The sequence below is a fragment of the Rhinolophus sinicus genome, linkage group LG14 (genome assembly GCF_036562045.2).
Source record: "Rhinolophus sinicus isolate RSC01 linkage group LG14, ASM3656204v1, whole genome shotgun sequence".
NCBI lineage: Eukaryota > Metazoa > Chordata > Mammalia > Chiroptera > Rhinolophidae > Rhinolophus > Rhinolophus sinicus.
This window is the reverse complement of record NC_133763.1, coordinates 49003829-49018152: the sequence shown is the minus strand read 5'-3', so window position 1 is coordinate 49018152 and position 14324 is coordinate 49003829. Positions and strand designations below refer to the sequence as shown.

At 45.1% G+C, this 14324-nt stretch overlaps 1 protein-coding gene across 1 annotated transcript; it reads left to right on the top strand.

The window, feature by feature from the left end:
- The first annotated feature begins 3149 nt into the window (after positions 1 to 3149).
- REG4 (regenerating family member 4) lies at positions 3150 to 14324 on the top strand. Its single transcript, XM_019730575.2, has 5 exons — positions 3150 to 3430; positions 6177 to 6274; positions 8706 to 8843; positions 10391 to 10496; positions 14150 to 14324. The coding sequence occupies exons 1-5, from the start codon at positions 3364 to 3366 to the stop codon at positions 14215 to 14217; spliced, it is 477 nt and encodes a 158-aa protein (XP_019586134.2). The 5' UTR covers positions 3150 to 3363; the 3' UTR covers positions 14218 to 14324.

Genomic DNA, 14324 nt, shown 5'->3' with positions numbered 1-14324 from the left:
CATGACGCGATAAAAGACAGGGAAGCATGACCTTGCATGGTGTGTGGATGAAGCCTGCACTTGCGTGGATGAGATGTCAGGAATCTTTCTGCCCTTTCCAAATAGGTGATTTCTTACTAAGACTGGGATTCAGCAAACAAGAGCTAGATTTAGAGTCACACGGCCTGGAATCCATGTCCTGCTCCACCACTGACCATCCCTGGAAACCTGGGCAGACTTTCTTGGGTGTGAAATGGGGATACATGTCCTGCGTGGCTCCCACGGATTCCGTTAGAACCTCATTTGATGATTTAGGTGAACACACTTTACTAAATATTCTATCAGTGTGAGCTATTTTGGGTATAACTGCCCTGTGTTAGGACAAGACTCCCTTGCCTGTGTTTCAAGAACAAAGAGAAGGAACTCAGATGTGAGAGGAGCCAGGTGGTACATGCTGCATGGGGTGAGGCTGGTGCTTTAGAGAGAAAGTCTGTATGACCTTTTCAAGGTCATCGCACGGGGACATAACCTGTGTCCAGTCCCCGAACACCGCAAATCCTTTCTGCCAGGATAGAAACATGTGACTCTCCAGAGTCGAAGTGGGGCATCTTTATAGAAAGGAAGGAGAAATAAAGGAAATCAACCCCACAAAGGGATCAAAGGAGAGACAGAAGAAAAAGTACATAAGGGCAGAGGAAGATGGGGCTCTAACAGATTACAGGCTATGTATTGCCGGTGCTGATAACATGGCACGTACAGAAAAGATTGTGTTTGCAAATAGGGAGAGGTTTTCCTCCTGCTTATTTAAAACGCAATTTAGATCTATTCTCAAGCCGTCTTTCCTATGGTTCACTTTAACTGTAGATAAGACTTTTATGGATGGTTGATTATTTTTAAACAAAATGATTGCTCTATGATTAAAACAAACGTCATATAATTCTGGGGGGAAGAAGGTATAAGAACTCCAGACACTGCCTGGGGCTGCCTCTGGATGCTGAAGGAAGCAGGGTCCTGAGAGCTTGAATGACGACCAGGTAATACTCCATGCAGTTGAGGGCAGAGGGCTTTCTTTGAACATCTGTTTTCCTCTGCCAGCTATTCACTGGGCCAGAAAGGACAACTTACGGCTCTGATCATGTTAGTCATGCTTTTGTTTTTATTTGAATGACTTGTTTTCTTTTTTCCCCACCCGGTTATAAACAGCATTGGCTTTGGTGTCACACAGTGTTGGGTTAAATCATGGCTCTGCAATCTAGCGGCTGTGAAACTTTGGGAAAGTCACTTAATGTTAAAGAGCTTCAGTGTCTTCCCGTGTGAAATAAGTTAACGAGAACTGCGCCGTGTGGCCTCGTTATGACGATTAAATTAGATGAGAGGTAAGCATTCAGTGACTGTCAGCTTGTGAAGATTCATTTATAGATTACTCGAAGATATGGTACCTCTCTTCCCCCAGACAGTCGGCTTGACAAAGAAGTTCTTACTATTTGTGTTTAAAGGGGAGGTTCAGGACGTTGAAAATACCTCTGTCACTTTTGGAAGGGAAGTTTGTCAGAGGAGTGCAGGGTTAATGCAATGATTTAAAGAAGGGGAGGTCACCACGGCGCCACACATTTCACCCTTTCGTTTTCCTCTTTATTAACCCTGTGTAGGAGAGACCATGTGGACCCTAATATGAAGCTAAGCTGTAGATTTTCCAGGAAAGTCTCTATCTTAAATATCATGTGCCATCATTCCCCTTGAACAGTCTATTATTTGGGAGTTAGAACATGTATCCTGATTTTGGGATCGTAAAGCATGCTTCAATGAGAATTTAACGAATTGCCCATCTTAAGAATTATTTAGGGAAAAACCTTAGACCTAATCCCATGCTTACACTAAAATAAATGTCAGATGGATGAAAATAGAAGAGAATATCAGTGGATATTTTAATCTTATATGGGTGATGATGGCCAGTTTTCTGATATAAATTCCAAAAGTTATAAAGGAGAAGATAAATATGACAATTTTTCAAATTTTGAGTATGGCATGAGAACCATAAACAAGAGAAATACAACCTAGGAAATATATATATAAAAGACAATGAACATACAACAAAAGGCCTCACCGATTCCAGAGGAAAAAAAAGATAGAAAAATGTGCAAAGCTGTAAATCAAAACTCCACAAAAGAAAATTTAAAAGCTAATCGTTACATAAAAAGATGCTCAACTTCATTAGTATTTTTTCAAATGCGAACAAAAACAATGAGGTTTTTCTTTATACCAAAATTAGCAAGAAAAATAATTGACAGATTAGGTGTTCGTCGAGGTTTGGGGAGACCCGCACTCTCCTGCACTGTTAGTGGAGTGTGGAGGGCGTTTTAGCCAATGTACCCTTGTGACAAAATGCAGCTTCTGTGAAGTCGTAACCCTGTGTATGTGAATTTTTGCTAAAGAGAGAAACAAAACTGCATAAAATTTATGTGAGTGGAAGAGGGTTCATTACAATCAATCCACTTCTGAGAAATAAAACCAGGTTACAGAACTATGTGGCTCCATTTGTGTAGAGAGAGAGAGGGAGGGAGGGAGGGAGGGAGAGAGAAATTTCTATAAGCTATTCGCTAAATTGTTTATCTCTGGGAGATGGGATTTACTTCCTGTTTTCTAGGTTTTCATCGATCATTTAATAATTCATGTACTGTTTGGTGATGGGAAAAGATAACAAAGTTATAAGTTATTTTCTTTTTAAAAAAATGTGGTTTCACCTAAGTGTAAAGGAAAGAGGGTTGAGCCGAAGTCAGAAACTTGGGTTGTGGCTGTGTGACAATGAACGAATGACTTGAGACCCATCAACCTCAGGCTTTCTCATCTGTAAAATGTGGGTATTGGACCATATAGTCACTTTTAAATCTAACATCAAAAAATTCACTGTTGGGACCGATTTGATTTCATTGACTTGGCTGTAGGAAGCCCATTACGCCTCATCCATGAGAAAGCGTGCCTTGATCGCCCTCTGCTGGCTCTCCTGAGAATAGCAGGGGCAGGCTCTCCACAAGACACCAAATGCCTCCATTCAGACTTTTAAACTATTCAGCCCAGTACAGTTAGGTCCCTGGCACTGGCGCAGACCTTGCAGATGACAACAAAACCTCATAAGTTGAAATTTCCTAATTTCTACATTGATCTTGATATGCCCTTTATTGTATAATCTGGGTTTCTCCGGAAAAAGATGTTTTTTTCCTCCATGTGTGATTTGGCATCTGAATTCCCGGGTCCGCCTCACCCGTGCAAATGTGTTTAGATTGCAGATCTAGGTGAATCCAGGAGCTTCAAGGAAAAACTGACAAGGGCTCTGAGATCCTTTTAGTCACGGTCTCCAAAGCACGTCTGTCCCAGGAGAAGAGGACGATGGCTTCTAGAAGCGTGCCGCTGCTCCTTCTGTTAAACTGTATCGTCAGCACTGACGTCCTGGGTGGTGAGTACCTGTCACTCAGCTGGAACTGAGCCCACAGCCAATGTTCATGCAGCTCCCATGGCATAGCCAGATTCATTTGCCACCACCACCCCCGCACCCCAAAAAATATTTAGGCACTTCAGAAAATATCATGTTAAAGGCAGGAATAAAAGGCAATGTGATGTGGTTAAAAAAAAAAGCAAGGAATTCAGAATCAAACAAACTCCAACCTTGTATGACTGTGAGCCAGAGTTAAAGCATCAACTACTTGTAGATTATAATACTTATTTTGCAAGTTTATGATGAAAGGTAGAGGTAAGGTATTTAAAGCACCTGACACCTAGAACGACCCAATGTTTATGCATTGTTTTCCTATTGGAACCTATCAGGAATTCCAGTTTGCCAGGGATTTACAACCTCGTTGGAGGGATGGCTCCTCCACGCGTACAGACCCAGCAGCCAGTATAAAGTAACATGTCGAGAAAGTGGGAAGCAGAGCCCTAGAATCCACCAGTAGAAAAGGCAGGTGAAGAAAATTGCATGAGTGAGCTAAGAATAAGTACCATCGAATATCTGAAATGGAAGGAAGTGAAATGTGGGCTCATCTGGTGTGACTCCTTTGTTCTATTTATGAGGAAAACGAGGCCCCAAGAAGGGTAGAGACTTGCCCAAGGTCACTCAGCAAGATTAAGTGATGCTCTGGCTCCTGGTCCTGGGTGCCATTCAATGGCCTTGCTGGGCGTCGTATGTGGTGGAGTGAGCAAAGAAGTCATGCCCGAGTGGCACTTCTGTTGAGAAGAGGGCCTCTTGAGGGCATCCAATGCCCTATGTCACCTGGCACTTCTCCCAGTGGAAAATACACTGGCCAGGGGGAGGAGAGACTGGAAGTGAATACAAAGGGAAACAGGGTTCTTTGGGCATCATGTTGGTAGCTGCAGCTACCAACGGCTACCAAATCTGCTTCAGCCACCAGTTGTCTCAACTGTCTGTGCCCACTCAGGACCTGGGGAACTCAGCCCACCTCTCTGAACCAGGCCAGTGTGTGAGCAGCTCTGAAAGGCTGCCCCCCACCCGGCCCCTCCCACGGAGCCACTTTCCATGGCTGTTTCTAACCAACTGATCAGGTAGTTTCTTGTTGCTCTGATTCTGGCTTCTCTAAGGGGGCTTGAAATTTGCTCTAACTATATCCTGGGAAGTGAGACACAGGCCACCCAGCTCTGGGATTAAACCAAAGCTCCCTGGCTTCTCTCCTGGAGGAGGTAAAGCCAGAACACTCACCCCTGGTCTTTCCATCAGTTTTCCACAAATCTGCCTCCCAGCTGCAGAGAGACTTTCTACTTATTCTTATTGTCTCAGGGGAACCTCTCTTACGACACATCCTGTACATTCTTTGCACTGTGGCTTATGGAAAAAGTTCAATCTTACACCTAAGGGAAATACCGGGAACTGAGAAAGGAGTTTTCTCTCTTGTCTGGTGATCAAGATGATTACCCTTATTGCCCCAGCAGCGATTTCTTTGTGCTGGCCCATCGCTGAAGCAGTCACATGCGGGATGACAAAGAGCAACGTGATTCGTGGATGATAAAATGCTCCATCCAGTGACTATTTTCAAAAATACTACACCGGTTATAGTGATTACATTATTGTTTTAATAGCGGTAATTTATTAGGTAGCTACTAACTATTGAACAATTACTACATTCTGGCTCTATGCTAATCAGTCTTCAGACGTAATCCCATTAGGCCTGCCAAGAATCCAGTGAGGAAGGTACCTATTGGCAGCCCATTGTGCAAACAAGACAACTAACGCTAACAGAGGTGAAATAATGGGGCTATGTGTCTCTGTCTCTCAGGAGGGTTCTGGTCATCAAACAGGCAATCGGAATGACTCTGGTGGTGCGGCCCATTTGCCAGTCACCCAGCAGCAAGAGCCCGCGCCTCTCTGATGACGGCTTCCTTGGCCTCTAGGCCCTTCCCTTTCCTTCCCTTCTGGCTGTGCTTGCCTGACAGATAATTGACGCAAACCCATGCTTGCTCTTTCTGTGCATATGTCGTGCACATTCCTGCCTCCATTCCTCTACTCACCCACCCCTTTTGCTTAAAGCGTTCCCCTCCCTTTGCTACTGACTCACCTATTCTCAAGTTCCAGCCACGTTGCCGTCAAACCCGTCCCGTGTCTTCCTGGCCCAAAATGCCTCTCCCTCCTTGTCATGCCTAATGCCACCAGTGTCTGCCCCTCGTCCACTCTTGCGATGGCCTGAGTTAAGTCTGCTTGACCTCACTACCAGGGTGGGGTTCTGCCGGTTACTGAGTATGTCTGCTTAGCTATGCGTTCAGTAACTGGGGAAATAGCTGCAGGATGGGTGTCGGGACCCTCTGGGCCCACTGGGAGGTGGACCTGAGCTAAAACTCCGTTGATCACCTGACCTCCGTAAGCCCCTGCTCTGACTGGTGGACTCCAGTGACATTTTGGGTCTCCTGGAGTTAGTGTCAGTTCAGAGCCAGTGCCTAGTAATGCCCACAAGGTCTGAATATTTCCTTTCTCCAATGTACAGTTACCTCAGTAAAAGGCCATAGTTCCTTTTGGAGAAGGCTGGGAGAAAGATGAACAGTATACCTTTTTTTTTTGGCAGTGTGCCAGGGTCCGTCCGTCCGAAGGGCACCCAGCATCCCTTGCATTCAAGGGGTTCTAGGTCCGTAAACTGGCTCCAGTCAGAATTGACTGTTTTTGCCATCATAACTTGTCATTGCCTTTCATTTATGTGCAGTCATCCTCATGAGGCCCAGCTGTGCTACTGGATGGTTTTATTACAAGTCCAATTGCTATGGATACTTCCGGAAGCTGAGGAACTGGTCTGATGCTGAGGTAAGACATCTGGCCTATGGTTGTGCTGCCTTCTCTAAAGCAAGGGGTCACCCAGAGCTCCAGGACACGCTTGACTCAGAATCAACAGTCCTTCCTTGGCATTTTGAGAAGTGACCTGGCTGGTGAAAGGGAGAGAAGAGGCTTGTGTGTGTTCAACTCATTCAATTTTGTGAGCACTGATGGGGCACGTGCTCTAGGCCCAGACCTTCGATGGGCTGCAAAGATGTAAAAGTGAACAAGAAACAGCCCCTACTCTCCAGGAGTTCGTTGTCAGTGAGAAAGACAGGAACACATATATCCAAGGAGGAGGAGAAGATGAGGAACTTGCAAAAAGAATAATTGAACTGCGGTACGAGATTTACCAGAAAGAGAACCAGTGTGTAGACAGGCCTGGAGCCCCGGCCGCAGAGCCACCTGCCGGAAAGTGAAGAAGTCCAAACAAACGGGAGGCTTTATCGTCTCTACACCCAACAAACGTATTGGTTCTATTTCACTGAGGCTTTGTCTGAGAGATACCCAAATAGCCAGTCAAAATAAGTTTCCTCAGTGGAGCCTGGGGAGCCAGTGCTGCTATCTCTCTGAGCTGTGGTTGTTTAACTGAAGAGACTGTGGAGGAAGCACGGGGGGCAACATGGTGAGATTGGGGCCTGATATGGCCTCAGAAGCCCTGAACAGGAACAATTCAGTAATGACGGGGTACCTCCCCCATGACAGCTACTAAGGATCAAAAGCCATCTCTGGCCTTACAAAGTGCAGAATTAATGCTAGATTGTGGCACTTAAACAGAAAATTCCAGTGCACTGCGAGCACAAGTGACTTCTCCAAGATTATACCGAGCGAGAGTAACTAGCAGAGCAAACCCAGGGAAGTCGGCCCTAATGCAACACTTTCTTGAGCTGATGTGAACGACAGTCTCCAGAAAAAGGCTAAACAAAGTCAGGGTTCCCCAGACTCTGTCCACTGAAAGAAAAAGAAGTCATGGCGAGCAATGGACTTTCTCCTCAGTTCTTAGGCAGCAACTTGAAGAAGTCTTGGAAAGACATTTGAAGGCCTGTCCCCAGAGACTCCAACACTAACTCTGCCAAGACAAAGAGGAAGCTCTTGGGGCCTTGGAGGACTATAGACCTGAGCTTAAATCACGACTCTGCCAGACATATCTCACTTTAACAGTTTCCTTGCTGTAAAATGGGGGTAATGCTGTTACCTCAAGGGGTTGTCAGGAGGATTTATCAAAATACTCGTAACTTGCTGAAAGCATGCGGTAGACACTCAATTCAGCTTGTCCAGGCAAAAACGGTCCACAGGATTGATACCAAGCCCGGGCAGAGTTAACCACTCCAGAACCGGAGGGCAGAGAAGGTGCTGGGAAAGGACCCGACAAGTCGACACCATGGCTGCTGCTGCTCCGTGACTCCTGGCTAATACCAATGGCCAGTCTCAGTTCTCGAGACTCCTGGAAGCCCATGGAAGGGACACTAAGAATGACAGGTAGATCCGGTCTTGAACTTGAGGTGGAGGTCTGAGTTCTTTTCTAGCTTCGTCGTGAACCTGGAGGGAAAAATATCACTTTGACACACTCCAAGACTGTTTCCTCTCCTGTCCCAGGAATTTTCTGTGCCTGGCACACTCACTAATTGTTAACTGGTAATCTGGTTTCCATGCCTCACAAATTTGAAAGTCAAATGAAATTCCGCGTATAAAAGCATTTTGGGATTGTAACGTGTATCGCAAGCATGAGGACTAATTAGCATTAAGCAGTAACCACATCTAATCCCAAGCAGGAGCCTGAAGGCAAGCGCATTGGAATACAACCACAGCCAAACCATGTTTTTATTAAAGTCAAGGTTTATCACATAGGCAGATCCTGTAACATAAGCTCAAAAGAACGTAAAATAAAGTCTGTATCTCTATCATCTACCTATTAAATGTGTACATATAAAATGTTTGCCTTGTTTAATCAGGCAGTTAAGTTTCAGGTTAGAGAATGGCACACTTTATAATCAGTGGTTCCTTAGATTTATTTGAAATGCAGCGTGATAACACGTAATTATAACAATTACAGCCTCCTAATAACTCCCTATATAATTCTGTATCAACTTCCAGTAATGATTTTCTCCATTTAGAGATAAGGCAACTGCGCCTCAGAGAGGTGACATGACTTGTTAAGGTCACATATACAAATAAGTGGCAAGAGCAGGACCCTAAAATGTGTGACCTTGCCTGGAACTGCCTCTTCCTCTGAGACCTGACACTTGTGGCACTTGTGTTTTCTCCCGTGGTGACAGGAAGTCTTCTATGGGGTTTAGATCACAACTTCTGGAGGAGAGGAGGGCTATGTGACTCCACACTGCTTGGCACACTAGGGTTCTGAGGTGAGGGCTATGCTTTTAAATCTCAAGATGTCATTAACATGACTTCCCCCCGCCCACAGCTCGAGTGTCAGTCCTTTGGAAACGGAGCCCACCTGGCGTCCATCTCGAATTTAAAGGAAGCCAACACCATAGCAGAGTACATAGGTGGCTACCAAAGAACCCTGCCCGTATGGATCGGCCTGCACGACCCACAGAAGGTAACCTCAGACTTGGCCCACAAACGCCCCCTTGGGAAAGCCAGAGAGATAGCCCCTCTCTGGGAAATGACCTCCAGGCCTCCCGACAAGGGGCACACGTAACTGATCTTCAGTCACATGCCATCTTCTGATAGGGGACAAAGCCTCAAAGTCAGGGTCCCAGTTCTGGCTCTCAGTGGAAGATATGATTTCTATGGCATCATTGTACAAACCTTCTATCTAATTAAACACTTCCCAAACCTTAGGACACGAAATTGCCAGCTTTTCAGAGCCTTCCAAAAAAAAAAAAAAAAAAAAACTTTGTGTAAGTACGTATGATTATATATATATATATATACAAATGCTCACAGAGAGAGACTGAGACCCGTTGTGGGACCCAGCTTAATTAATTCCCTGTTCGATCTGAACTTAAAGTTGGAAATTTTCAGCTAAGCTTTTTCCTGGATGCTATTATATTTTTAACGTTATCCTGAGCTTTTTTCACTGGACCCTCATTTTACTCTTCATTAAAACCCCCCTGTGACGAATGGCATGTGAGGTCTTTGGGCTGGTCACTGAGGTCCCTGTGGGATCGCAGTTTACACATTCTTTGTGGGGCTTCTATAGTTACCCCAAGCAAACAAGGAGCGCACAGAGAGAACGTTCCGCCGATTTTCTGTTTCTTGATAAAACATGGCCATAGATGTTGTGTATTTTTTACAATTAATTTTACATTTTTATATATTCATACTGCTATCAGTCAGGACTCCCTCATTTAGAGATAAAATAAATATTTACATCTATTTCTACCAGATAGTTTTTGTAATTTAATTTTTTTACACTTATGACTGAGGAAAGTAAGTGGCGGATAAATGTTCTCAAAAATGCGCACTGTCTCTCGTTATCAAAGAAATGCAAATGAAAATAACATCTAACTTGACTTGTCGTCTTATCAAACTTTTGCTCTGTGTTCGTAGTGAATAGTATTTTGCAGGATATGGAGCAATTGCCCAGTAGGTGGGGATGTAAATTCCTCCAGCTGAATTATTTTGGAGAGCTGTGTGGCAATGCATATCAATACCCTCAAAATATCCATGCCCTTTGTCCACTGGTATCCTCAGAAAATAATTTTAAGCACAGAAGCAGCTTTATGAACGAAGCTGTTCATAGCAGTATCCTGTGTCATCATTGTCACCTGGAAACAACATAAACATTCATCAACAGGAGAATTATTAAGTGGTACATCCCTTACCATTAAAAAATGTTTAGAAAGCAAGTTACAAAGCTGCATATGTATTTTAAAGAGCCCCACCTTTTTAGCACATACAACTCTTGTGGTTGACAAAATTGTTTACTCCGGAAGTAAATATGCTAAAATATCAGTAATGTTTTCCTCTTAGTGGTCAAATGAAGTGACTTTTCTGTTTTCCCTTCTTTACACATTTTTTGCACTTTCCCAATTTTTACAATGAAAACTGCATTTTAAAGGGGCCTGAGGGGACCACAGGGGGTTGGGAGCCGGTGGGGAGGCTGATCTGTACATGTTTTCCACGTCCTGTCATCTGCAGAGGCAGCAGTGGCGGTGGATCGACGGGGCCATGTATTTATACAGAACCTGGTCTGGCAAGTCCGTGGGTGGAAACAAGCACTGTGCTGAGATGAGCGCCTACAACAGTAAGTAAAAAACGGCATGCCCCCTCTCCCCCCAAGTGGCAGCTCCATCTCTTATCCATTAAAAGCAAAAATGAACATCTCTCCCTCTCCTTCCATTTCATAGCAGCAACTCTTGTTTTCTACATGGCAGTGGCCTTGTCACAAACGTTGTGCACCAACCTTCCATCCTTGGTCACCATTTACAATCTGCATTATCAATGTACCAGCTGTTCAGTTTTTTTACATAATATTTTCTTTAAATCCAATCACTTTTTTCTTAAATGTATTTATTTTTAAATCTTAGTATATGCCATGAGGGGGAAATATGTCACATTTGGGGAAGCCCAGACCACAGCTAGCACATGTGTGACTCCTTTCTTACTCCTTTACAATCAGGCTCCCCCACACGAGCCCTGGAAAGCTCACTTTTGCCCTATTCCTCCCTCCCATTTGTTTCCCTGAGTTTCATCCCCAGAACCCAGTGCCCAGGACCTCAGCTGCAGGCGGCACAGTTAAGCATCCTCATTTCTCTTGCCTGCTTTCATTCTTTGCTTTTTATGCCAATAAGTTAGAGTTTTTACCCTTGGTGCTCATGACACTGGGGCTGGTAATTCCTGTAATAGTCTCTCATCAGCAGATACCAGGAGCACCCCCTTACACACAGGTTGGTACAACCAAAAATGTCTCCGGACATTGCTAAATGTCCACTGGGGGAGACGGAGTGTGCAAAATCACTCCCATTTGAGAACAACAGCTAGTAAGTGATATGTAAGATTTCAATTGTGAAACAAGAAAACAGAACATTAAAGATGAAAAGTCTCCTCGGTGCCAAAGAGACTATCACCGTGGGTTTAGAAGACCATCACCGCATCGCCAGGACTCCCTCCCAGACAAGCAGCGAGCCTGGGCTGAGGACCCCAGTACTGGGGCTCAGGTGCAAAGGGCTTACTGTTGTCTGAGGAATAGAGTTTATATGCACACAAGAAAGAGTGAGAAAACATTCTAACAGCAAAGGATAAATGGGGGACACGAGGAGACAAACTCTGAGGCCAGGTCCAGTAAGCCCCTCAGAGATAACAGCATCTTATCACAGACGAAGGAAGGACTTTTCACAGACTCACAGAGACCACAACCGCTGCTGTTAAAGGCATCAGTCAGCTCAGATGAAAGGAACACAACCGAGACAATACGTAGAAGCTACCAAAATGGGGGTTTCTGTCCAAAGTAAGGACAAAACTTTTGAGCGCTGAGCAGTATCCAGAAATAGAATGTGCTCCCCTGGAAAGCAGTGAGAAACCGATCGTCAGAGTTAACCAAGCAAAAGTGGACATTGTAGCTGCAGCACTCGAAGTGTTTAAAGAGGGGCTCAATGGCACATGAGACTCGCGTGAGGAACATTTTTAAAATACAAATTCCAGGGATCGCAGAGGACTTACGATACAGACTCTCTCGGGCTGGAGGCCGGACCAGCTTGGGGGGAAAGCAGTGGACCAGCAGTTGGATTCTGAGATTTCAACTGGACAAAGTTCTCCAACAAAAATCTTTCCCCTCTCTGTCCACATTCATATCTGCCAAGTGCCTGTGTGGGAACCACAAGCCTAATGTGCCCCTGAGAAGACCAGGTCTTTTGGCCTCTCTTCCTTTCCATGTTCACTCAACCCAGGTCTGAGCTATCAGAACACAGGCTATCCAGACAGAAAAGCACAGGGAATGAAACAAAGATCAGAGAGAAACTGGTGGAAGGTCGGATTTCAAAGGACCTTCCCCTCAGCCCTCATCAATGTCATTTTGTATTTGTATAGCAGAGTGAGCCCCACTGACTCAGGGACTAAATTGTTTCTTTAAGACTCACAAGTATAGTATTAATATCTCAACACACAGCGACACACACACACACACACACACACACACACACACACACACATCCTGTGTGTGTGCAGGTCTGTGTGACTGGACTTGTTCCTTTTTTATCTGTTTAAAAATAACCTAAAAGGGCATTTTATTCTGTTCCGCCTTCCCTCGCCCTTTCAGAGTCTTCTTTTATATCCCAGTGTAACTCTTTTGTGACTCTGGAAAATTGCCTTTCGCCTACTTCCGGATTTATCCACTGGTTCACTTTGAGACCCTTAATCATGATCACTAGGGTTCTACAATTTTAAAACGAATTTCATATTCCACATACTTTGGGTCCAGACCATAGGCTCTGAATGCCTGAGGTGAGGTTCCAACTCCTTCGCTGAGCTGGGCGGTGACTTTGAGTAGATTTCTTCCCTCTGTGCCTCAGAAGCCTCTCTACAAAAGGGGAGAATTAATGGTCCCGATCAGCTCAGTATATGTGAAGTGCTTATCAGGGGTAGGCTCACTCATGGCTCTCGTGACCTTGAGGTTGGAAGCAAGAGAGTGAAGCAGACACCTCCCTAGGTGAGTGCCCATGGGTGAGCCGGCTGTGTGTTCTCCTCGGTTGTTTGAAGCCTCGTGCCATGTTCTCTTTACCCCACACCATGACAGTTCCCAGAAAGCTTGTAGTCTCCATTTTGTTTACACTCAGTGGCCCTCGCTCTGCGCCCCATGGATGCGAGCAGGGACGGGACCCATTCCCTTATACCTCCTGGGATCTAGGAGCCGGAGGGGGCGTGCCTCACCCCGCTTTTCCTGTGGTGCCATCGTGTCCTCTCTCGCCAGGCCCTTGTCCACCCACCCAACCCACCCTGGCATCAGAACTAGATCTGTAGGTCAGCCCAGGCAGACAGCTAATGCCTTGTCACTGCGACAGAAACCCCAGGATGACAAAGGAGTCTGTAGAGCTTGGTTTCTGGAAGGGGCAGAGTTGGACGTCTCAAAAAGACTTCAGTCCTTCAAAAGTCCTCCTTGCTCTCTGTCCTTCTTTGTAAATGAATGGCCTGTTGGGACGTGGCTGGCTTCAGCAGTTTCTAATTCATTGAACTTCGAACAGGAGCTTCTTAGAGCCTCAGCTGTGGACTTGAGGAAAGGCCAACCCCTCTGTTCCGGAAAACATCCTGTCTGATACACAAACGAGCACCCAGGTTTCAGGGGCTTGTGTGGAGCCCGGCCTTCGCTCAGAAGCAGAACTGGCGGGGAGCTTCTGCATTTGTGTGTGACGTTTAAACCATACTTCTTCCTGTTAGCAAAGTTAGTAACTGTATTAGTCAGGGTTTTCCAGAGAGAGAGAAGTAATCGAATGTACATATATATATATAGAGAAAGATGGATTTATTTTAAGGAATTGGCTCATATTCATCAGGGCAGTCAAATCTGAAATCCACAGGGAGATGGATTTGCCTGCCAGCTTTGAGGTTGTAGTCTTGAGTCCAAGGGCAGTTTGGGGACAGAATTCCCTCCTTTTCATGGGACCTCAATCTCTACTCTAGAGAAGTTCACTGATTGGAAAATTACCCACATAATGGACGGTAATCTGCCTTACTCAGAGTCTACTGATTTGAATGCTAATGACATCTAAAAAAAAAATACCTTCACATCAGCATTCAGACTGGTGTGTGACCAAACCCCTGGACACTACATCCTAACCAAGTCCACACATAAGATTAACCATCACTGCAACTTCTCCATGGTTCCAAGCACAACACCCAGAAAATGCTGGCAAGCTCAATAGAGAAGGACTAGATGGACTGAAATGCCTGTTTATTTTGTTACAGATTTTTTAACTTGGAACAGCAATGAATGTGACAAGCGCCAACACTTCCTGTGCAAGTACCAGCCGTAGTGTGAGAACGGACATTCTGCCAACCCGGGCACAAGCCCCTTTCCACTTCCTGCTCTGCTGTGCCAGCTCCATCTGATCACTGTCTCAGAAAGTAAACAGTGTAACTC